Source organism: Choloepus didactylus, chromosome 4 (genome assembly GCF_015220235.1).
Source record: "Choloepus didactylus isolate mChoDid1 chromosome 4, mChoDid1.pri, whole genome shotgun sequence".
Classification (NCBI taxonomy): Eukaryota; Metazoa; Chordata; class Mammalia; order Pilosa; family Megalonychidae; genus Choloepus; species Choloepus didactylus.
In genome coordinates, this window is record NC_051310.1 from 98,637,954 (window position 1) to 98,663,455 (window position 25,502).

Genomic DNA, 25,502 nt, shown 5'->3' on the forward strand with positions numbered 1-25,502 from the left:
TTTAAGCTCTCCCTCAAATTTGAAGGAGAGCTTTGCTGGATAAAGTATTCTTGGCTGGAAATTCCTCTCACTCAGAATTTTAAATATATCGTGCCACTGCCTTCTTGCCTCCATGGTGGCTGCTGAGTAGTCACTACTTAGTCTTATGCTGTTTCCTTTGTATGTGGTGAATTGCTTTTCTCTTGCTGCTTTCAGAACTTGCTCCTTCTCTTCTATGTTTGACAGTGTGATCAGTATATGTCTCGGAGTGGGTTTTTTTGGATTTATTCTATTTGGAGTTCGCTGAGCATTTATGATTTGTGTATTTATGTTGTTTAGAAGATTTGGGAAGTTTTCCCCAACAATTTCTCTGAATACTCTTCCTAGACCTTTACCCTTTTCTTCCCCTTCTGGGACACCAATGAGTCTTATATTCGGACGTTTCATATTATCTATCATATCCCTGAGGTCCATTTCGAGTTTTTCAATTTTTTTCCCCATTCTTTCTTTTATGCTTTCATTTTCCATTCTGTCATCTTCCAGGTCACTGATTCGTTGTTCAACTTCCTCTAGTCTTGTACTATGAGTGTCCAGAATCTTTTTAATTTGGTCAACAGTTTCTTTAATTTCCATAAGATCCTCCATTTTTTTATTTAGTCTTGCAATGTCTTCTTTATGCTCTTCTAGGGTCTTCTTGATTTCCTTCATATCCCGTACTAGGGTCTCATTGTTCATCTTTAGTTCTTTGAGTAGCTGCTCTAGGTGGTGTGTCTCTTCTGGTCTTTTGATTTGGGTGCTTGGGCTTGGGTTATCCATATCGTCTGGTTTTTTCATATGCTTTATAATTTTCTGTTGTTTTTGGCCTCGTGGCATTTGCTGAACTTGATAGGGTTCTTTTAGGGTTTGTAGACCAGTTGAAGTCCTTATCTCTAATTTATCAGATCTACAGCTTCGTGGAGTACACTTTCTCTAACTAACCAGCAGGTGGCGTCCACGAGCCACCTGTTCTCCACAAGCCCGATCTCCCCTGCTTAGCCTTTTTGGTGAGTGGGGGAGTGAGTCTTGTGGGGCCCAATTGGTGTCCCAAGCTTGCGTGTGTAGTTGGTGTTGCCTGCCCTGTATGTGGGGCGTGTTTCTGGGCAGTTGGGGAGGGGGGGTGGCCCTAACAATCAAATCTCCCTGATGATCCTAGAGTTTTAAAGCTACTGCAATAGTCTAATCCTTCAGTTCAGTCCTGCCACAGTTTGTCTCTGCCACTGACCCACAAGTCTTTGGTATTGGCGTATGGCTCCTGAGACTTGCAAGTGGGCCCCTCTTCCAGGCTGTGCACCCCGGGTCCTCTGTTGAGGGATGACTGTGCTATGTCACAGGTGAGTGCCGTCCCCCCAGGGTAGTTCTGGGCTGCTGGGCTGTGTTGGGAGGCTCCCAGTCTGCTCAAATGATGGCTGAATGGGGCTCTGTTAATTCACACTGCTCCCCCTTCCCAGCTCTGGGACATTCAGCTGAGGTTGCAGGGAAGGCTAATGTCCACGCCCAGTTTTGTGGTGTGTGCCTGTTATTTGAAGCACTTCCGTCACACTGGGTTGTCTGGGGCAGCTCTGGGCTATGGGGCTGGCGATGGGCAGGAGTGTTTCCTGTCCACCAGGATGGTGGCTGTGAGCGGACACCCCCCTTTTCTTGGGAAGTTGTGTTGTTTAGTGAATTTTCTCAGCCACTGGATTATTGCCTTTTGTCTCAGAGCTCTCTTAGTTCTGCTCTTGACTTGACGTGCCCAAATTTCAATTCTTTGAAGCTTTCTGTATTGAGCTTCTTAGAGTAATTGTTTTAGAAAAAGCAAAAAGGATTTATAAAAAAAAAAAAAAAAAAAAAAAAAAAACGGCCCTCCTCAGAGATCTAATGGGTTATTGAAATGCTAATAGACAAAGCAACCAGGGCCATTAAGGAAAGGTGCCCAGGGCAGAGAGATCAGCCTTGCTTCGGGATTTGCATATGCGCCTCAAGGCCTGATCTCCGCCCTTCCCCTTTCTGTGTTCACCAGACCTCCAAAAATCCTCTGCTTTTATTTTGGAGTTTTTCGTGTTGTTTTTTTTCTATGCCTGTCTCCTCTCTGCTGGGCTGGCTGCTCTCAGAGTCTCTGGTGTCTGGCCTCAGTCTATCTATGGTTGGAGTTTGAATCAGTAGAATGAGTTTCCGATAAGAGCAGCCACTGCAATTCTCCCTTCTCCTTCCTGGAGCTGACAGCCCCTCCTCCCCCGGGACTGAGCCTGGCAGGGAGGGGCGCGGGTCCCCTGGCCGCAAAAACTTACAGATTTCGCTGATCTCAGCAGTTCCACGTTTTCATGAGTGTTGTATGAAGTATGCCCAAAGACAGATTGCTCTGTGGTGTCCAGTCCACGCAGTTCCTGGCTTTTTACCTACTTTCCTGGAGGAGTAACTAAAACATACAGCTCACCAGTCTGCCATCTTGCCCCGCCTTCTGTTCCTTCTTGAGTCAGCGTAGGTGGTTTGTGTGTTTCTAGGAATTTGTTCATTTCATCTAATTTGTCTAATTTGCTGGCATACGGCAATTTATAGTATCCTCTTATGATCCTTTTCATTTCTGTGAAGTCAGATTTCTGATCTTGAGTCTTTTTTTTCTTTTTCTTTGTCAGTGTAAAGGGTTTGACAATTTTATTCATCTCAAAGAACCAACTTTTGGTTTTGTTAATTCTATTTTTTTTTTTTTAATTCTCAATTTCATTTATTTCTGGTCTGGTCTTTGTTATTTCTTTCCTTCTCTTTGCTTTGGGATTAATTTGCTTTTCTTTTTCTAATTCCTCCAGGTGTGCAGTTAGTTCTTTGACTTTAGCTCTATCTTCTTTTTAAATGTAAGCTTTTAGGGCTGTAAATTTCCCTCTCAGCACTGCCTTCGTTGCATCCCACAGTTTTTGATATTTCATGTTCTTATTTTCATTCTTCTCAAGATATTTACTGAATTCTCTTGCAATTTCTTTCACGTATTAAGAGTGTATTGTTTAACCTCCATAAATTTGTGGATTTTCCAGTTTTCCCCGTTACTGATTTTCAGACTCCTTGCATTGTAGTCAGAGACGATGCTTTGTATAATTTCTATCTTTTAAAATTTATTGAGATTGTTTTGTGAGCCAACATGTGGTCTGTCCTGGAGAATGATCCATGAGCACTTGAGAAGAATGTATATCCTGCTGTTTTGGGATGCTATGTTCTGCATATGTCTGTTACATCTAGTTCATTTATCATATTATTCATGTTCTCTGTTTCCTTATTGATCCTTTGTCTAGATTTTCTGTCTATTGAAATGAGTGGTATATTGAAGTCCCCACCTTTTATTGTAGAGATGTCTATTTCTCCCTTTGGTTTTGCCTGTCTTTGCCTTATGTATTTTGGGGCACCATGGTTAACTACATAAATATTTATGATTATTATTTTTTTTGCTGAATTGTCCCCTTTATTAATATATAGAGTCCTTTTTGTCTCTTATAACAGCTTTTGACTTAAAGTGTATTTTGTCTGATTTTAGTACAGCTACTCCAGCTCTTTTTTGATTACTATTTGCTATTTGCATGGAATATCTTTTTCCAACCTTTCACTTTCAACTTATTTGCATCTTTGTGTCTAAGGTGAGTGTCTTGTAAACAACATATACAGTAATTGGATCATGCTTCTTTTATCTGTTCTGCCACTCTGTGTCTTTTGATTGGAGAATTTAATCCATTAACATTCAGTGGTACTGCTGTAAAGGCAGTACTTAATTCAGCCATTTGGTGTTTTCGTATGTCCTATCTTTTTTATTTTATTTTGCCTCTCCCTTTATAGCAACCTCCTTTTCTGTATAGTTGATCTTTTGTGATGTATCTGACTGATCTCTTTTTCATTTCTGATTCTGTATATTTTTTTAAATAATTTCTTTGTGGTCACTGTGGATTTATATTGTACAACCTACATCTATAACCTACAGGTTGAAAAGTAATCAACGTAACATCAATTGCATACATGTTCTCTGCTCCCATTTCCCTCTGTTTCCCCTCTTTATGTTGTTTTGTCCCACTTTACAACTTTATATTTTATGTGTCTGTTATCACAAGATATGCCTTTTTCTTGTTCAGTTATATTCTGCTTCTTATATGAATTAAAGAGTAGAGTTGCATATTGAGGATACAGTACTATCTGGTTTTGCATTTGCCCTTTTGGTTATCCTTTCTGATGATCTTCATTTCTTCACACTATTCCAAGCCACTCTCCTGTCTTTTCCTTTCAACCTGCAGAACTCCCTTTAATGATTCTTGTTGGGTAGGTCTTTTGTTGATGGTTTCTGTTTGTCTGTGAATATTTTAAACTCTCCCTCATCTTCGAAGGACAGTTTTGCCAGAAACTGAAAAGAATTTTGGCTGGCAATTTATCTCTTTCAGTATGTTAAATATACCATACCATTGCCTTCTCATATCCATAGTTTCTGATGAGAAATTGGCACTTAGTCTTATTACAGTTTCTTTTTATGTGACAAATCGCTTTTTCTCTTGCTGTTTTCATGATTCTCTCTTTATCTTTGGCATTTGACAGTCTGATTAGTATGTGTTTCAGAGTAGTTCTATGAGTAGTTCTTTATGGAGTACACTGTGCTTCTTGGACATGTATATTTATATCTTCCATAGAGTTGGGATGTATATTTACATCTTCTTCTGGGACATCCATGATGTGTATGTTTGTGTGCTTCACACTATCACTTAAATCCCTGAGACACTGCTCAATTTTTCTATTCTTTTCTCTATTTGTTCTTCTGACTGTATGATTTTGATTGTTTTGTCTTCTAGTTCACTGATTCTTTCTTCTGCCAGTTCACATCTGCTGTTCTTTGCCTTTAGTGTATTTTTAATCTCTGCTCTTGTGCCTTTAATCCCCATAATTTCTGTTATTTTTTTTATACTTTCACATTCTTCTTTATGCTGACACATTGTCTTCTTAATATCTTTTATCTCTTTATGCATAATATTTTCCTTCATCTCCTTGAATTGATTTAGGGTTTTGTTTCAACTTGTTTGATTAAGTTGTTCCAAATTCTGTGTATCCTCTGAAGTTTTAATTTCTTTTCTTGACTGAGCATAACTTCCTGTTTCTTAGTATAACTTGTAATTTGTTGCTGATGTCTAGGCATCTGATTATCTTGATGAGGTAATTTTGAAGGTCAGTTTCTCCCTCTTGCTAGGGTTTTATTGTTGATTGGCTTTGTATTGTGGCTCTTCTTTAATGCTTGGTCCGAATTACTCTGGACCTTTAAAATAGCCCAAGTTTGATCAGATTTTCTTCTCTTTTCTTCATCTGATTTTTGTTCTGGATATGTTGTACAATTTTTAAGATTGTACTTTTTGCATATTGTTTCATCCAGGAGAAAGCTTCCTTTCCTCTTTTCCTTCTCTGGGAATTTTGATCTGTTTGTTTTTGTGCAGAATTTTCTCCCCAGCTCCTATTATTTGTTTAAATTCTCTCCCTAACTCAGTGCCCTGTTTTCTTTATACTTTTCAGTTCTGGGACCCTCTGGTGTTATAGCAGTTCAGTTTAAACACCCACCCACCCCTTTTTTTTCTCTCTCTGTGAGGCTTTTCTGCCTCCAGTTTCTTCTCTGTTAGGGTATCCTGCCCGGGGGATGGGGTTAATTCAGAAAGGTGTGTAAGTTCAGAAAAGTCTATTATGCATTTATGTGGCCCAGCTTACAGTAACTGGATTGAGGGAGTACACCACTTGACAGCTGCCATTCTACTGCAGTCTCTCTCCCACTGTCTGGTGGCCCTTTTGTGTGCAGCATCCTTAGTGACCTTTGTCCCGCCCTGCATCTCTGTGGCCTTGGGTCCCTGTGCCTGGATATATGTGGAGTTCTAACTCACTGCTGTGAGTGGCTTTGTAGTCTGTCCCTGGTGGGAGGGAGGGATCTGGGCTGCTGCTTCCAAGCAACTCCTAAGCCGTGCGGACCAAATGAGGTGGAGGGAAGAAGATTGGCGGGTCGGGATGGAAGTTTCTTACCTATTTTTCTCTTTGTTTGATTCAGGATTTGTGGAGTACTTCTCATTTCTACTGTCCTCCAGAGTTCTAAGCAAGTGGGATTTCTCCTTTCATTCACTGAACCTCTGGGGAGGTTCTTTCAGGGCATGTCTTACATTGCCAGGTTGGTAACATCACCCCTAAATACTTTTTTGAATTAATGAAACAAAGAACTGGTTATCATGCTCAGGCTGTATGAGAAGGTCGTAAGCAGAAGAGAGAAATTAGTGAAATGAGTGAGGTCCCCTGTTTATTCATCAGAAGATCTCGGTTTTGTTTCTAAGACTTTCACTGACTTGCTGTATATTTTCAGTCTATTCATGTGATGTCAGTCTCCTTAACAGTAAAATGGAAGTTGTATCCTGTCATTAAGTCATGTTCTAAAGATGTCTGTGAGACTAATTCCTGTTAGACACCAGAGCACGCGCACCCACACACACAAGAGCCACATCCCATGAAAAATTGCATGTTAGTAATTGTATTGTAAATCAGACTGATGATCTGTCTGCCATAACATCTTGTCTCTGGCAGAGACATTGATGTATAATATTTGGAGTTTAACATGGGAATTCCTTTCCTTGATGTCCCTGATATTAAATATACCATAAGAATTTCTTAATTATCCCGTACTGCTATAACATCCATTGCTTTCTCAATTTAAGATTCTCGTGAAGTAAAGCAGTAGAGCAAATACACTCTTTTTTCCCCCATCTCCATAGATCTGGGTGTGTCTGAGGGAATCTGTGCAAATGTTAGTTTATTCAATCAAACTGAATTATTTTGGCTATTATGAAGGTATTGCTGGGAGCTTTTAGTGGATGTGGAGAAGTATACAAACTTGTCCTTACACTCTAGGTGCTTAAAATTAGTTCATTTATATATTTGGAACACTTATATAGTCCACAGTCTGCTATATACTGGGATTGTAGGGAATGGAAAAAGATGTGGTCATTGTCCTAAAGGAGAGTCTAGAAAAGGAAACAGTAAAGGCAAATGATAAAGGTAAATACTAAAGCAGTGGAACATAGCCTGGGGGAGGGGTAATAGGAAAGCTTTTCAAAGGGAGATGTTTGATATAAATTTTGCAGGACAAGATGAGTTTTGTCAGGTGAAGGTAAAGATGGGGAGGAAAAATATATTCAGGGATATTTAGGAAAGACAGAACAGAAACAATTTAAAATAGGCTTTGGAACCACATGGATCTAGATTTAATTTGGCTCCACTGCTTATTAGCTGTATTTAGGCTTGGGCAAGTATCCTAATCTCTGATTTCTTTTCTGTAAATCAGGATAATATCAACCATGTAGATTTGTTAGGGTTAAAGTGATGTATTCAGTGCTTTAAATATTTTTAATATATTCTTTAGGAAGAGTATATTGGTAAGCATTTTGGAAAATAGGTTGGGGAGGGGAGAAAGAGAAAGTAAGGGGGCTGTTGTGATAATTCAGGTGTGGTAATAAAGGTGCAAAACAAGGCACTGGCAGTAGAGATGAGGGAAAAAAAAAACGGTTAAATGGGGGACTGTGCAATGAAAATCAGTAGGACTTGGCAAGTGATTGAATTGAAGTTAGAGAGGACTGGAAGAGGGAGAAGCAGCTATGATTCCAAAATTTAAAGCTTGAGAGGATGGTGTAAACATTACGAGGCCACGAGGAATGTAGGAGTTGGGGCAGATTTTGGAGGAGAGGGGGGAAATAAAGATGAATTCAGCTTGGTTTCTTTGTCTGTTGCAGACTAGAATGCATAAACTCCAGGTGGGAATAGTAAATACACAGAGGCAGAGCCACTGATAGCAAGAGGGTGACACCTGAGGACTGGCATCAGCGGAGGAGAGAGAAAAATTAAAAAGAAGATCCATGACCCTCAGTAATCTACAATTTGCCCCATACAAACAAACATACCCATACAAGAAATAAGTTTCATAATGCAGTGTTTACTCTTACTATGTTCAGTAAACTTTAATATGTTTTATTCTGTTGTATTTAATTTAAAAATGATGATTGTACCCCACTATTGAGTTCATGATGAACCAGTGGATCATGTCTTGAAACATCAATATAAAGCAGAGTTAAAGAAATGTACTGTGACTAGAACAGTGTTTTGCCATAGTAAATGTTCAATAAAGGTATTAAGTGATGCCTCTCTCCTGATAATTGGACAAAACACCCATTTAGTCTTATTGGCACAACACCATTTTTATTATTTAGAAATTTATTGGAAAATAATAAATGTATGGTAAAGAAATTAAACTTTATGTCCTATCTGGGCACGTTGACTAAAAATGAAATTAACACCCCTTTATTGCCTTCTTCATCTCCATCTCACAACTTCTAAACACCTACGTTGTTATACTTACATTGTCAAGTTTTATAATGTTTGAGTTATTTTCTGTAAATATTATGAGTCTGCTGAGCATTATCTGTGGCTGATTTCCAAATTTGAAATTTCAGTAAACAGAATTTATGGTTATTTTGATTATGGGAATATTATTCACTATTAAACCAAATTGTATGATTGACTTTATAAGAAAAGGATACATTTCTTTGTCACTAGATCTGTGTGGCTTGAAGGGAAATGTTATCAAGTGCCAATATCACATATTTTTTCTTATATTCTACCAATTGCTCAAACTCATGACATGTTTTAGTTTGTTCCTATTTGGATTATAAATTTTTAATGTAGCTCTTTGCTTTTCTAGGAGTTTCTAATTGCTTTATTTTTCATTTTTGACTAAACGAGTTTGCCTTTATCTTTTAACTCGATCATTAGTCATTTTGTCTGTTAAAATGAACCCACTTTCTTCTTGAAAATACTCTCACCCCCCTATCTCCCCATCTGATGTTGCACAGCCATTGTCCTGGGGTCCTTCTTACTATATTTCTGGGTTAGGGCTGTTTCTTGAAATCACTGCCTTCCTCTTTCTTGGATTCTTTGTTGTGTTGTCGTTGTCTCCCCCCTCCCCCCTCCCCCCTTTTATTTGAGTACATTCTCAAGTAATTTTTTTTTTTTTTTTGAGAAAATGTGTATAGAAGGCAAACTTTTAAATACTTCATACATTAGGAAATGTCTTTTTTAAATGCTCTCACTTGATTGATAGTTTGGATTCCAAATTTAAAATTATTTTTCCTCATTATCCTCAGTACTGTGGCCTCTATTCAGATGAAGACTTGAATCTTTAATTTTCCATTATATATTTGATTATTTCTTCTCCTTTGGGACTTTAATTCTTATTAGTCATATAGTAAAAATCCTACAGCGATCTCCTATGTCTTAACATATTTTCATCAGTTCTCCTATTTCTCTGTTTTTCCCCTTACTCTTTCTCCTGAATTATTTTAATTTTGACAATCTTAAGTTTAATTTCCAATTATTATTTCTTATTCTCTGATTGCTTCCTTCCCATAGCAGCCTATTGTTGTTTTATAGAGGCAATTATCTTCTTGAGTCTATCTGAGAAAGTTAATTAGATTTTTAAAAAGCATTGTCTGTTCTCTGAATTATCTCAGTTTCCTCCCAAGTCATTTTTTTCTTATGTTATTTTCATACTTCTATTCTGTGCTTTGATTTTCCAAAATGTTTGATGGTACTTTGTTGTCTGTACTTATTTATGAATGACAATGTGATAGATAATGGGGGTTTCCACTGCTTTTTGTAGTCACTTTGGGATTCCATGGAATGGATGGATTCTCAACCATATCCATGTTCTCTGAGTGTTGTGATCTGTTGCTGTTTTGTCTGTAAATGCTGTTTCATCTACTCTGTGTTGCATGAAGTTAGTCAAATTTCTATTCTCTTGTTCTTGATGCTGTAAGGAATTTTACTTTTTTGTGCTTCTTTATTGTTATATAAATGGGTTTTGAAGAAGGAAGATAGATAAATGTGTATGCACAGTTTCATTAGATTTTAATTCTTTTAGCTCTTGATTTTCTAGATTCCACATTAAAGAAAACATTTTCATTTCTTAGCACTGGTTGGTGCACTCTATCTACTTAATTTCTGTGCATCCCTTTTTATTAGGAATAACTTGACTTTCGGTACCTGTATTTTTCTGCCAGTCATATTGATAAGCTGATTTTGCAGTATCTTTTTCTTTATAGCTCTGACTACAGGAAAGAACAGAATAGGAAGTGAAAAGGGAGCTAAGGGCTAATTTCTGAGCCTAAGTTCCTGATGTTGTTACTTTTCTTTGGTAAGTAAAACTCTGCTCCCTTCTCCTGCTTGATGAATGATTAAATTGAATATGAAGACATTCTTTCACTCAGGTCCACCTCTCACAACTTGGCATCTACTTTTAGAGGGTCTTTGCTTCTCCAGGATCCCCCACCTCCCATCTTTGTGAACATTTTAACATTCATTTGAACAGAAGAGTTTTAGAAAACAAGATAGGGGTGAATAGAACTAAGGGAGAATTATGAGGCAAGTTCTCTGCTTCCAAGGAACTTACATTCAGGTTAGGAATACTACATTTTAGGACACATGAAAAATTGGTAATCAACTCATGACGATACATATTTAAGTGTTCAGTAGAAGCTTAGTAAGAGTTCGCAGAAGTGAGAAAAAGTTACGGCTTGGATTGGGCTTTTAAAGGGTAAAATTTAGGAAGAGAGAAGCCTGAGAATCTAGGAGTAAAGAAACTTGGGGGATCTAAGGTTTGGGGTTAAAATAAAGCAAAGAAACTGGGGAATCATGTGGGATGACTGAAGACTACTAAAAACGGGAAGGCGGGGACCAAGTGTTCTGGAATTCTTGAGGCAGACAGCAGGTCTGGCGAGTGTGACTCTTTCATAAGCACTAGAGCGAGTGAGCCTGAGAGGTGTAAAGAGATCAGAGAAGTAAGTATTAGATCCAGAACTAAAAGTCTGGCTTCAGGACTCATTATTGTCTGACCCACTTTCTCTCTCTCTCTCTCTCTCTCTCTCTCTCCCTCCCTCCCTCCCTCCCTCCCTCCCTCTCTCTGCCCCTATAGCTGAACAAGTTGCAGAAGGCTGAGAGAGAAGGGAGAGACTGTTAAGGGGAGTTGCTTGTTTTAAAAAGTGTAATCTTGTAAACTGTAATGGCCATTTCCCTTTTAGGTGATTGCCCATAGTCAATATCAGAAATCCAAAAGAATCTCCATCTTTCTGAGCATGCAAGATGAAATTGAGACAGAAGAGATCATCAAGGACATATTCCAACGAGGGAAAACCTGCTTCATCCCACGGTACCAATTCCAGAGCAATCACATGGATATGGTGAAATTAGCATCACCTGATGAAATTTCTTCACTTCCCAAAACATCCTGGAATATTCACCAGCCTGGTGAGGATGAGGTTCGGGAGGAGGCCTTTTCAACAGGTGAGTGTTACGGTGTTAGAACTGGCTCAGCAGGAGCCGATTTTCTATGGGGAAGATTTTGTATTTCATGTATGTTCCAAGGCACCTACATTACCTGGCTTAGGATGTGACACCCTCTTTAAGCTGTGAAGTGTAAACTGTAGTAATAAAATTTCAAAGTTTTGTTGCCTTATCATAGGCCCTTACTGTAACTTTGTGGGTTAAATTATACATTTTCCCTGAGTAATTAATCATTTCCCATGGTTTCAATTATCATTTGTGTGCTACTGAGCCTCACACTTAACAGCTCCAGGTCAGACCTGACAGCTACCGTCTGCTTTACTTGGAGTTTCACGTGGGCATCTCAAACACAATGTGATTCAATCTGAGTCCTGTTCCCTTAACCCCTGCTATCTTGTGGCCTTCTCAGTGTATGGCATCACCGGCCCCCTGGCTGACCATGCCAGAAAACATGAGGTTATCCTTGACTTCCCTGTTCTCTCATGCTTCATGTGTGATCTACTGCCAAGTCCTGATAATTTTGTCTACTGAATATTTATTGAATCTGTCTGCTTTTCTCTGACCCTACTCCTTCTGCTGCAGACTAAGCCACCATCTTCTCTTGCCTGAGTTACTTTAACAGCTTTTAACTGTTCTTCCTCTTCTTGTCTTGCATCCTCTCTTCCCTCTCAATCCATTATCTACATAGCAATTGCAACAATATTTCTAAAACACAAATTTGACCACTTCTCTCCCATTTAAAGTCCTTCAGTGACTTCCTGTTGCCCTTTGATTGAAGTAAACAAGGTTCTTCCTGATCTTTTTTTTTTTTTTTTCAAATGTACAAAGTTGTTTATTTTTCTTGGCAATTTAAAAATACATAAGCATTTAAACTGAATACACAGTAAGTTAGTGTTTTATTTCCTTTCTATACAATTGTTATTACAAGGAACTGCTCCATTCAGTTAAAACCTAATGAATACCATCAACTTTTCCTGTCTTATATTTTTTAAGAGCATTAGTACATATATAATGCTACCCTTTTCAAAATGCTTAGAAAAATTACAATATCATAGTTCACATAAAACCTCTTCCTGATCTTGACTCTGCTTATCTTTTCAGTTTTACATCTTCCTACTCCTCCACCTCATCATCTAAATTCCAGCAGCCTTGAAGGTCTTTTAGTTTTCTAACCCCACTTTGCTTTCTCTCACTGCTGGACCATTATACATGCTATTCCCTGGCCAATAGCTGCTTGAGAAATTTTATCATTTTCTAGCAGTCAAAAGAGCTGAAAGTAAAACCAGCTTAGGGTTCCATTTTGTAATACAATGACTCAAAATTGTCTTTAGACATGTATTTTAGAAATTGTATCTTGGGAGTAGCCCAGATTTATAGATCAGGAAATATAGAAAACTTTGGACTCTGACAGCCCTCACCCTAATGCAGCTACTTCTCCAGAGCTGAAGGCTTAAGGGTAGAGCCAGGATATTTCCAGTTCTAATCGACTCTATCTTAATAGCCCCTCCGATGCTTGCATCCTCTCTATCAAGTCCCTGCTAATTGAAATTCTACTTGGTCTTTTGTAGTACCTCCAGAGGCAGCCCAGTCCTTTATAGAACAGCTCTGATCCTTCTAGAATGTCTTCCTTAGGTTGAACTAAAATGTGTCACTTTGAACCTTTATATATTCATTCTAGTTCCCTGTTTAAGTGCAGCAGTGGGAAGAGTAAGAGAGAAGCATGATCTTTCCCTGTCAACTTAGTTGTAACTCCTGTTTAGGATAAACTCAGTCCAAGTAATTGAGCTGTTAGATTTGTATGTGATTTTTAGCACAACACCTGGTACACAGTTGCTGCTCAGTAACTATTATTAATTTTAAGTAAGGAAGGCAGAAATAGTCATTATATGTTAAAATTGTTGCTAGCCAAGTATTTGAAATTTTGTGTTCATCGTTTTGATTTCCAGCAAACATTTTCTGAGCATCTAGTTTGTGTCAGAGACTGAGGTAGGTCTGGAAAGACAAGGTCCTGGACTTCAAGGGGCTCAGTCTAGCTGGAGAGGCAGAAAATGTATGTAGAATAAATATCCCAACCTGCAGGATGTGTCAAATATATGTCAAATGAAAAGATACAGAATATTAAGAATATAGGAGGTCAGAGCTTGGGCTTGCATAGAAAAAGTCCAGCTATGCCTCCATAGCTTTTTCCCATGCTATATTTGTGATACCAGTAGCTTTTCCCCTCATGTGTTTTCCTTAGCAGATACTTGTACTCAGTTGCAAAGGGAAAGAAATCTTTGGTTTCTTGTGACTGCAGTCTGAGGACTAACATTTTTGGATATTGTTTATAGAAATGTTGGAGTAGGCAGTCTCTGCTGTTTATCTCCCTGCATCAGTCTGAACCGTGGAGCTTTACTTGCATCAGCAGTTAGAATGTAGCAATTTCAGTGCAAATAGCATAAATCTAGCTTCACTGTGTTTGGGAGAAGCTGATTAGAGTTTAGCTTGTCCTTGGTATAGTCTTTGTAGCCCATTTATCTTTCTGGAATGCTCATGTTATCGTGACTTAGAAAAGAGTGAACTTCAGTGTCTTCAGTTGCAATTATAAATTCTTAGCAAAAATTTTGCATGGAGTATTCTTAATACTGCAAAATAAATAGGTTGGTAAGTGAATGGAGACGCTGCCTCTTTATTGGACTTATCCTCAAAGTGAGGGCTTCTTGGCCATTAGGTTAGCCAGGAATTTTCCCATTGCAAGTACATAATCTGATTCAGCCTGATTTAAGCACAGTGGGATTTTATTGGCATACTGACTGAAAAATCCACAAAAGGGCCAGCTTTAGATATGAGTGGATGCGTGCCATTAGAATCTAGCCTGTCTCTGTCTTTCGATGCTGCTTTCATCTGTGTTGGCTTCATTCGTTTGGGGCCACAGGGAGGCCCACAGCAGCTCTGGGCTCCACAATATCTTTACTGCTGGTATTTCCAGCAGAAAAGAGCAAGTCTGTTTTCTAACAGTACAGTGAAATCCTGGCCTAACCCCTGTTGACCCAAATTAAGTCAAATGGCCATCCTGAAATGGAATCACTACGGCCAGGAAATGGAATAGGCTGACTGACTTAGGCCTGGGTCTTACATACCCCTCTGGAATCGTTCACTGTGCCCAGGGAGAAAGGGTAGGCTGATTGACTTAGGCTGAGTTTTATGTCCATTTCTGTAGCCCTACTCAAACCAGTGAACTAAGAATGGGGGAGGAGTGATTCACCCCTGGAAAAACAGGTCCTGCTTTCAGAAGGAGGAATATCTGGATGCTGGACAGGTAATTAAAAATCAAACCCACCTATGCTGTCAATCATTTCTGAAATTGTATAGAATATAAGCTGTTTGCAGTCATAACCTTGTGCTAATTTTTAAATTTTTGGTTCTTCTGGAGGCTCCTTTGGAATTCATATTTATGTGTGAGCACCTGAGAGATAATGACTTTCTAGTCCTCAACCAAAACATTTTCAAGTAATTGAATGGGGCATATCAAGGACAGATCCTTTGAACACAGCACGTTCACCTTCCTCCTAGGTTGTTCATGATTAGTACCTTTGGGAGGGTTAGGATTGGTTCACTGACAGAAATTTGCATTAAATTGACCTCACTGCTTTCTTGCATAACAATCTGCAAGAATACAATAAAGATGGGGATATGAATTTCATCAAGGCACTTCACAGAATCATGATATTTTTGGAATAAGCTGATAGGATCATACCACTGTATTCAGAAAGTATTTATTGAGCACCTAGTCTGTGTGAGGTGTGATGGGGATATAGGGGCTGAACACTGCTATACACTATTGTGGAGTTAAGCAGCCTCTCCTTGCTGAGACAGATTTGTGCTGGCATGTCACTGGGCTTGCTCCTTTGAGCTGTCCTTTTCAGCTTTTTGTTCCACTTAACTAACCCTCTCTCCCCTGAATTTCAACATGACTCTATTCATTCTTATCATTCTTTTTGTGTTTTTCACATCTCTCTTAACATACTGTAATTCTCTTAGTACCAGTTTGTGAATTGGTACTAAAATTGGTACTAAAAGGATAGATTTATCCTTTTCACCCATCCTATTATCAAGTATTACTAGGTTTTCTTTGTAATGTTTTCATCACCCATCTCTCTCCAATTTCTGTTTTGGGAAGCCCTCTATTTATGATTTTAATTCTGCTCCATTCATCTCTGTTCCATTGGTTTCTTGGCCAGATTAATTTTCCTAAAATACCTTTCTTGCACAGGTTACCAACCCTGTTCAAACCTCCCCTCTACACTGGATAGGTTGGTATACCGGAACAGACAATGATTTCTGTTAGCTAATTGTTGCCAAAAACAAGGGACATTGGATAAAGTCCGAACATTTAGGCTGCTGTCTGGGCCTTACCAGTCTTTCCACCTTAACTCCTACTCCTCTGCTTCAGCCAGAATATTGTGCTGGAAGACAGGGTTTCACAGCCATCAAGAACATAGACTTGGGAACAGATAAATCCGGATCCAAATTCTAGTTCTTCTGCTTTCTAGCTGTGTGACTTTGGTAAGGTCACCTACAAATGGATATAATGACACCTACCTCACAGATCTGTTATGAAGCTTATATGAAATACTGTCTATCTTTGTTTGTGCACAGCTTTTGGTGCATAGTAAGTGCTCAGTAAACGCGGCCACTCCTGATGCTGCTGTGGTTGCTATTATTTTTCCTGCTCTTGAGTTGTTGCCTGAGAACATATTGTGTACGTCAATGTGAAAGTGATTTTGCTTATGTTAGAATGCCTTATGTGTTCCTTCAAGTCAGTATCCTCTAGTCTAGTGCTTGAGATCATTGGCTTTGGAGTCAGACTGATCTGAGTTCAAATCATGGCTTTCCCACTTGGTCAAATTATTTAGCATCTAAAAGTGCAAGTTCCCTCATCTGAACATTGGAGACAATAAAAGTACCCACATACTGTATTGTTGAGAGCATGAAGTAAGAGAATATATGTAAGGCACCTAGTATCGTCCCTCATGTAGTTAGATATCAATAAATGGCACTTATCATTATTCATAAACAGTAATTATCCTCTCCAAACCTTCCCTGGTTTACCCCAATACTCGAGTCCCTTTCTTCTCTAATTCTCACTCACTTGGTATTTAACATATGTTCTCATGCTTTATTAAATTTGCCCTTGGGGTATATTTTCTTTCCTGATAGATTTGGACTCTTTAAAAAAAGGCACCTTCAGTCTAAATCATCCTTGCCTCAGGTGCCTAGCATCGTGTGGTCTGCACCATTGACTTTTTCAGTAAAATCTTCTTGAGGTGAAGCCAAAATTTATTATGAATTCAGAGTATTTATTCATAAATTAATGGATGACCAATACTTTATAGCCATCAAAGGAAACCTGGGTTGTAAAAAATGTTATCAGCATGTACAATAGGGTTCTTAAAAAAAAAAGAAATCCTTATCTTACCAGAAATAGTTGTTTTATAAGATGCTGTGGCATTTTTATTTGGTGTTTGTGAGTAAAGGGTGAACAGCATTCCTGGGCTGAGCCAAGCCTGCCTGGGGGTATAACCATGCAACCTGTCTTCCCTCAGCACTGGGTTTTGGGAAACTCGAGAGTTAAGATGAATGCTGGATGTTGCATTGCCTTGTCTACTGTGAAATACTATACCTAGATCAGGAGCTGTGATTGGCATGTAAGCCTTGGGACTGTGAGACTAGGTTGGTATGAAAGATTGGTGGGAAAGGGAGGCTGCAGCCTCTCTGCTCGTGCTGCACCTGCTGTGAGTGAGGGGGCAGGAGCAGCTGTGTACTGGGGGAGCTGCTGGGCCCTGGATGAGACCGGGTTGTATCTCCTATTGTGTATCTTCCTTTATATAAAGCAACGAAATGTCATGATAATTCAGTTGAAAGTCTGTTGAGTCTCCTGAGTCTGAGTGCCAAGTCAAATCTGTATAACAACAGTTAGGTGGGTACAGTATTCTCAGTCCCGTTTGTGGGTATTATCTAGTAATGTTCTGGGGCAACTCTTAACACTGCTGCCACCACAAACTCTGTAAAAATGTTCATGGGAATTTTTGTTTGTTTCATTTTTGCTAAGCCAAGAAATAAGTAGTTTTGAGGTCCTACGTGGTTTGATATTTTGATATGATTTACCACAACAGCTCAAGCTGTTACTGGAAGTAGTGTTTCTAAACTTTTAACACATGTCTCTTTTGCTAAACAAAAATCCCCCTCATTAATTTTATTCGAACTTTCAAAATAAATCACCATAACTAAAATCAAAGCAATTATAATTTCGGAGTTTTAGGTGAACTTTGCAGGAGTTTTCGGTGACCTCCCTCTCTGGGCAGTTGAGAACATTGCCCACAGAGTTAGGCACTGTGGGAGATGGAATGAACCCTTGTGGTGCCCCCTTTGTCTTCCTTATTTTCAGATGGGATAACCGAAGCCCAGGGAGGTCAAGTGACTTCTCCAAGGACACACAGACAGTTAATGATAATGAGACAGTCACCCTGTTCTCCAATTTTCCACTCTGTTGTTTCCCTTTAAAGTGCCATTTCCTTTCTTAACACCTCATTCATTAAGATTGCTTCACCATCTGAATTTTCTTTCTCTCTGTGGACTGCAAACTGCATTAAAACCATTATTCATGAATCAGGTACCCTTGGTAATTGTGTTCATGGAAACATTGTTCTGTTTTCCTCAGGAAGAACTTTCTTTGGAGTCAAATGTATCTAAAAGTACACTGGTCATGAAGTTTAGTTTTTTTCAGTCATTTTGTTTTCATCTAAATACTCAGGAAGAACAGTCAAGGCTTTTATTTCTAATAAGGCCTTTCATTTGAATGGTAAGTGCACTCATGACAGGCTCTCTTGGAGTTGTTCCAGAATTGTCTATCTTTTGCTGCAGCACCTTTAGAATATATTCTCAGTTTGGAGAGTGGTAAATTACTTTTTGTTAACTCCTAGCCCATTAAGATTAAAAGATACTTCCTTAGGGGTGATGGCCTGCTATTCTTGCCAAGTTTGGTTACCTGCCAAATGTTCTATTCAAGCCTAATGATTCATTGAATATACTATTGAACACTTAAGAATCATTAAAAGGACTAACCCAGGTGACTTAAAACTCCCTCCATAATAGAACTTCAGGTGTTTAAACTGCTTTTCCAATTCAGTTTTTTAATTACCTTTAATTGAGGCATTAAAATGTCTGTTAGGTTTATGTATGTTTCTATGTATGTTCAATTCAGAGAAGAGGCAGAATTTTTTTTTTTTTTCTTTTTTTTTTGCACTTTCCCTGTCCTATGTGCAGATGGCACTGTTGAGCCACCTCTTACTCTCAGGCCAGCTCTCCCCCAACTTTGTCTGTACACTAGGCAGGGTCCAACCTAGATGGAAATCCAATCAGCACACCAGTTCTCTGTGTGTACGTGTGACTGCCAGCCCTGTCAGAGGTGGGTAGGCCCTGAGAGGCAGAATTTTTAAGAGATTTTTGAATTAGGGAAAAAAAAAAAAATTATTTTTTTCATTCTTAACCCTTAACTCTCAAGCCAGAGTGGTGAAAAGCAATGTGTAAATGCCACCAGAGAATATACTTTTTCTTTCCCTATTCCTCCTTTCTTCATCAGCAAGTCACTACCACCACCCTCCCCCCCACCCCCCCACATATACACAATTTGCCCACTCCCTTTCTCCAGCAAGAGTTAATGGTTGATCTTCTAAACCCATTCATCAGCTCTTTGGGCAAGAGCCAAGATCTATTTCTTTGAAAGTCTTCAGCATTAAAAACACCCATTTAAAATTTTTCATGATAGCGTTAAATTTTTTTTTTACTGTGGTAACATATATATAATATCAAAATTCCCAGTTTAACCACTTCCAAGTATACAATTCAGTGGTATAATTATCACAATACTGTGCTACCATCTCCACCATCTATTACTGAAACTTTTCCATCACCCCAAAAAGAAACTCTGTCCCCATTAAGCATTAACTCTCTGTTCCCCACCCTGTGACTTCCATCTTGGTCCCTGGTAACCTGTAATTTACTTTTCTGTCTCTATGAATTTGCACATTCTAGGTATTTCATGGATAAATGAAATCATAAAATATTTGTGTTTTGTGTCTGGCTTATTTCACATGTCTTCAAGGTTTATCCTTGTTGTAGCATGTATCTTGACTTCATTCCTTTTAGGGCTGAATAATATTCTACATGTATATCACATTTTGTTTATTCATTCTTCTGCTAATGGACACTTGGGTACTTCCACTCTTGGGCTATTGTGAATATGCTGCTATCAACATTGGTGTAAAACCTGTTTGAGTCCTGCTTTCAATTCTTTTGGATACGGACATTTTGAAAGTGGGATTGCTAGCTTGAATGGTAATCCTATATTTAACTTTCTGAGGAAACATGAAACTGTTTTGTGTTTTGACTATTATGTTTAATTTTAGACATGTGGAGATCCAGTTTTCCCAGCACCATTTGCTGAAGATACTATTTTTCCCCATCGACTGGCCTTGGCACGTTGTCAAAAATTAATTGGACATAAATGTGTAGATTTATTTTTGAACTCTCAGTTCTGTTCTGTTGGTCTGTTTGTCTGTCTGGATGCCAGTGTCACATCGGTACTGGGCATGGAGGAGGATGAAAGGGGCTAATGGCAGTGGTTGAGTGTTAGCTGTCCCTGTTTTAAAAATCTTCCCTGGAAACCCTTAAATCTCATTGGCCTTTACTGTGGCCATAAGGGAGGTTAGAAATACAGTTTTTTGTTTTGTTTTGTTTTTTAACCTGGGACATTGTTTCTTTCAACAAAATCATAACTCTGTTAATAGGGAAGAGCAAATAGGGTGGGTTAGTGACAGTTCTTGCCAGTCAGTGTCTTTAAAATAATCCTTTATATCCTTTATGTCCTTAAGTATATTTATATTCTTTGAATGTAAACATTTGCAAGGGTATTATTATAATCTCCCACAACAATTACTGTTTTGTTAACTTCTTTAGTTTTTAACATGTTTTCTATTATATGTTTCAACCCTATGTTTCACAGCACAGAAGACTTTTTGACTATTATATTTAATTTTAGACTTTTTATTGATACAAACCAACTTTCTTTTCCTACATAAAGCCCTTTGTCTTGAATTCTTTCTTATTACCAATTCTGCTATCTCTTTGTGTTTGGATATGCCCTTGCTCTCTCCTTATTTTAATTTTTGAATGTCATGTTCTGTGAGCTATGCCTCTCGTAAATAACATACAATTGGATTTTTGTATTTACAGCCAACCGGAAGTCTTTCTTTTATTAGAGGAGTTTGACCTGTCCCACTCCCCCACTCCCCACCTTTTTTTTTTTTTTTTTTTTTTTTTTTGTGATAACTGTTGTGTTTGGCCTTCTTCCTGTTACTTCTGTCATCTTGTTTTGTGATTTTTGGCAAAGCAAAAATTATTTTGGGCTGTCTCTTTTTCTTTGTATTCTTTTTTCCCTCTAGAACTTGATAATTAGGCATTCATTTCTACTATTTGGTTCCATTAAAATGTTTTTTGAACCTCAAATTCTCAGTACCATTATCAATATAGTATCTGTTGACTTCGTCTTCTGTGAGAGATAAGAAATTGAATTTCCTTTTTTTTCTTAGATTTTATCAAAATAAACTGGGATTTTAAGCCAATAATACTAATAATTTAAAGATGTATGTCTTTTCCTTGATGGCTTATTTTTAACATTTGATTATTTGTTTACCATTTTAATAAAGAAAAGTTATTGAAACTTAACTCTCAATTTTCCTGGGTTTGTTGTTCACTGCTTCTGCTTTTTTACACCATAACTTCCTTATTCTTGATTTATGTGTTTTGACTAATTTCTTGATCAGATGCAGCATTCCTTTAAGTGTTTTTTTTTTTTTTTTCTTAGTATGGTCTGTGGATGGTATATTTTCATAATAGTTTTATTTTGGAAGCTGTCTTTGCACATATCTGTGAATCCTTAAAAGGAGATAAAATTCTTGGGTCATTTTTTTTTTTTTTTTTTCACTGAAAATTCTGGACCAGAGGTTGGCAAAAAATTTCTTTCTTCAAGTGCCGGATAGTAAATATTTTAGGCTTTGCGGATCTGTGACATCTCTATCACACCAACTCAACTGTGCTATTGTAATGTGAGTGCAGCCACAGAGAGTACCTAAACAAATTTGTATGGCTGAGTTCCGAAAAAACTTTATTTACAAAACAGGTAATAAGCCAAATTTGGCTCTGGAGCTGTAGTTTGCTGTTCTGTTTTGCATAATGGTCTATTATCTTGTGGCATTTAGCATTTAGCATTGTAGATGAGAAGTCTTATATCATATCCATGTTTTTCCCCTGTAAGAAATTTTTGTTTCTTGGCTTCTTTTAGGAAATTTTTTTTTTGTGAACTTTACATATTTCATATTCCTTAATTTTATGAATTAATTGGTACTTAGTGATCTCTTTCATCCTGAAGTTTCATATCTTTTTCAGCTTCAGGGAAGTATCTTCAGTAATTTCTTCTTTGCTCTGTTTCTGCTTTTGAAATTATTATTATATTTACTTTGTTTCTCTTGGATTTGTAATACATTTTTCTCATCTTTTGCTCCCCATCATTTTCACTTCTTTAATCATTTGGGTTGTGATAGAATTTCCCTATCTTGTCTGCTATTTCATTGATAGGGTTTTGCCCTCCATCTGTTTTATTTCCTGCCATCATTAAAAGTTTTAAATTTAACAATAATTTTTGGAAATCTCTAGGCAATTGTTACAGACCTCAGATTATTCCCTTTTTTCTGACTATTTTCTCCAGTTTTACAGAAGCACGGTATTCTCAAATCTCACATTCAAAGCTTTCTCTTGGACTAGGTCTACTTTAAAGGGAGCTATTTGTGCTGATTCTTCAAATTTGTTATTCCCCCCACCCTTATTTTGGGAGGAGTATAATTTAATTGATTAAACATTACCACAAAATAAGGATATTTACAGATATGTTTTCTCTTGTAATGTGGTGTGTGGTAGGCCTCCACTTATATTTGTTTTTACATGTGGGTATCTAGTTTTCCAAGCACCATTTTTGGAGGAGACTGTTTTTTCCCCATTGAGTAGACTTGGCACCCTTGTTAAAAACCAATTGTCCATGGATGTCTAGGTTTATTTATGAACTCTCAATTCTATTCCATTGGTCTGTTTGTCTGTCCTTATGTCACTATCACACCATTTAAATTACTTTAGCTTTGTGGAAAGTATTGAAATTGGGAAGTATTAGTCCTCCAACTGTGTTCTTCTTTTCGAAATGGTTTTGACTATTTGAGGCCCCTTGCCGTTCCATATGAATTTGATGATTGATTTCCATTTCTGCCAAGAATGCTGCTGGATTTTTTAATTGAGATTATATTGATTCTCTAAATTGCTTTGGGTAGTATTGTCATCTTAACAATATTGAGTCTTCCAGTCTGTGAGCACAGGATGTTTTTCCATTTATTTAGGCCTCCTTTGATTTCTTTCAGCAATATATTATAGTTTTCAGTGTATAGCTCTGTTATATCCTTGGTTAACTGTTTTCCTAGATATTTTAGGCTTTTAAATGCCATTGTAAATGGAATTGCTTTCTTGATTTCTTTTTCGGATTGTTCATTGCTGATGTACAGAAACACAACTGATTTTTGAGTGTTGATCATATACCCTGAGACTTTGCTGTATTCCTTTATTAGCTCTAATAGCTTTCTTGTACATTCTTTGGGATTTTCTATATGTAGGATCATGTCATCTGCGAACAGGGATAATTTTACTAATTTCTTTCCAATTTTGATGTATTTATTTCTTTTTTTCCTAATTGCTGTGGCTAGAACTTCTAGTACAATGTTGAATAGCAGTAGTTAAAGTAAGCATCTTTGTCTTGTTCCTCATTGTTCCCCTTTGCTAATGCTGCCAGAATGCAAAACACCAGAAATGGATTGGCTTTTCTAAAGGGGGTTTATTTGGTTACAAATTTACAGTCCTAAGGCCATACAAGTGTCCAAACTAAGGCATTAACAAGAGGAAACCTTCACTGAAGAATGGCCAATGGGTCTGGAACAGCACTGTCAGCTGGGAAGTCATGTGGCTGTTGTCTACTGGTCCTTTGCTTTCAGGTTGTGTTTCAAAATGGCATTCTCCCAAATGTCTCTGGGCTTTTGTCTTAGCTCCACTCTCTCAACTCCTCTGCATCTTTGCTTCTTTCTCCCAGGATGTTTCTCTCTAAGTGTCTGGGTGTCCTCTCTTTGTTTCTCCAGGCAAACTCAAAGCTTCATCTCTTAGCTTAGGATCTCCGAACATCCTTCTGTCTGCATCTCCAAGCATCTGCAAGCATCTGCAAGCATCTGGGTCTGTGTTGGCTCTGAGCTTCTCACTTAAATACTCCAGTGAACTAATCAAGACCCACCCCCCGAATGGGCAGGACCCACACTTCCATGGAAATAATTAAATCAGAGGTCTTGCCTACAGTTGATTGCATCACATCTCCATAGAAACAGTCAATCAAAAGTTTCTACCTAACAAGATTGGATGAAATGATCAAGGCTTTTCTGGGGTCCATAACAGTTTCAAACCAGCATCCTCATCTTAGGGGGAAAACTTAGTCTTTCACCTTTTAGTATGTTGTTAGCTGTGGGGTTTTCTTATATGCTCTTTAGCATGTTGAGGAAACATTTTCTTTAACATTTGATTGATTATGACTTGGATGGCTCTTCCCTTTTTCTTAAATTATATCTTGCAGAAATTCCTCAAAAAATTTCTGGCATAGATGGCATGTTTCCATGGTTTCTAAAACTAATAGGTATTTTTCCTAAGTTTTATTTCCTTTGTTCATTTCACTAGAAAAGTAGAAAGTCAAATATGTGTGCTGAGATCCTTATCTTGAACTTTGACTAATGTTTTACAAGTTTTACAAGTTCATGTCTCTCTGAAATGGAAATTACATATCTTTTAAAAATGAAGATTTTATTTGTGACAGCAGTAGTTATATTATTGATTACATTTTGGATTTATCTGCAAAAAGTTGCTAAATATTTTCTTTTATTATGAACCCCTCTTCCCCACAAAGAAAACAAAAAATGCATCACAGTATTTGGCATTCTGCCCTGACTGAACTTTTTTGCATGTGTTTTTGTTTTTAACTATAAGAAACTACAAATACCAGCCATAAAAACACCCTCTGTTCCGTATGCTTAAGGCTGAAAAGAAATTAGGAAATAAGCCAGTGATCAGTTATTAAAACTCTGCCTTTTTGTTCCTTTCTAAATTGTTGTTATTTGTTAATGTGTTCATACAGCAAACATTTCTTCAGCCCTACTATGTGCCAGACACTGGGACAAGTATGGGCTTCTAAGAAGCATAAGCCTGGGACCTGCTTTTAGGAGTCGAGTTTCTTAAACTGTAGTGGAGGAAACATCATAAAGTGTACAGAGGACTAAGGGAGCTCAGATTCTGGAGGTTTAATCCCTAGTGGACAGAGAAGGTGGGGCAGCAGTCTTCCAAAGAACTTTTTGTACAGAGGGAGCGATATGGTTAAATTATCAATAGCTACCATTTATTGAGTGTTTATAAGGTACTAAGCAGTATGTTAAATATGTTAAGTGCCTTTACATATATAAGCCTATTCATCATGACAACAATGTTATTATCCCAATTTTACAGAAGAAGAAAGTGAGTCTCAGAACACTGAATATCGGCATGTTGTAGTTGAGAGACAGAGCTGGGACTTTATGCCAGTTCTGCTTTACTCAAAGGTGTGCTCTTTGTCGTATGGCCCAGTGCCTTTCCATGCCATCATTATGTGCTATGGATATGGGTGAAAGGATGGCATGTTCAGTATACTAATTAGAGTTAGATATGGCTGCATAAGGTAACAAAATAACAGTGGGTTACTTGGAAAAGAAATACTGGAGTAAGTATCAGTAGCCTATGGCTGCCTTGGAGGCTCCACAGCAGGGACAAAACTTGTGGAATCTATCATATGGTACAGGATGGCATCTCATGCTTCAGCTATAAACTCCGCATTCCAGGCAAGAGGAAAGAGGGAATGATGGGGAAAAAAGAGCACCTTTCCCTTTTAAGGCCTATGTGCCAAAACTTAGGTACAAGGACATTCCTAGCTGCCATGGAAG

At 38.0% G+C, this 25,502-nt stretch overlaps 1 protein-coding gene across 4 annotated transcripts in view; it reads left to right on the forward strand.

Moving 5' to 3' along the window:
* LOC119531699 (5-formyltetrahydrofolate cyclo-ligase) overlaps positions 1 to 25,502 on the forward strand; it is a 65,211-nt gene that overhangs the window by 20,391 nt on the left and 19,318 nt on the right. The window contains exons 1-2 of one of the 4 annotated variants that reach the window (XR_005216390.1): positions 5,993 to 6,154; positions 7,764 to 8,993. Coding sequence is in view for 3 of the 4 variants with exons in the window: in XM_037833254.1 (XP_037689182.1) it covers positions 11,103 to 11,364 (262 nt within the window). In the remaining variant the exon portion in view is untranslated. Of the gene's footprint in view, positions 1 to 5,992; positions 6,155 to 7,763; positions 8,994 to 9,123; positions 10,220 to 11,102; positions 11,365 to 25,502 lie in introns of those variants that run through there. The other 3 variants (XM_037833255.1, XM_037833256.1, XM_037833254.1) reach the window with 3 other exon arrangements.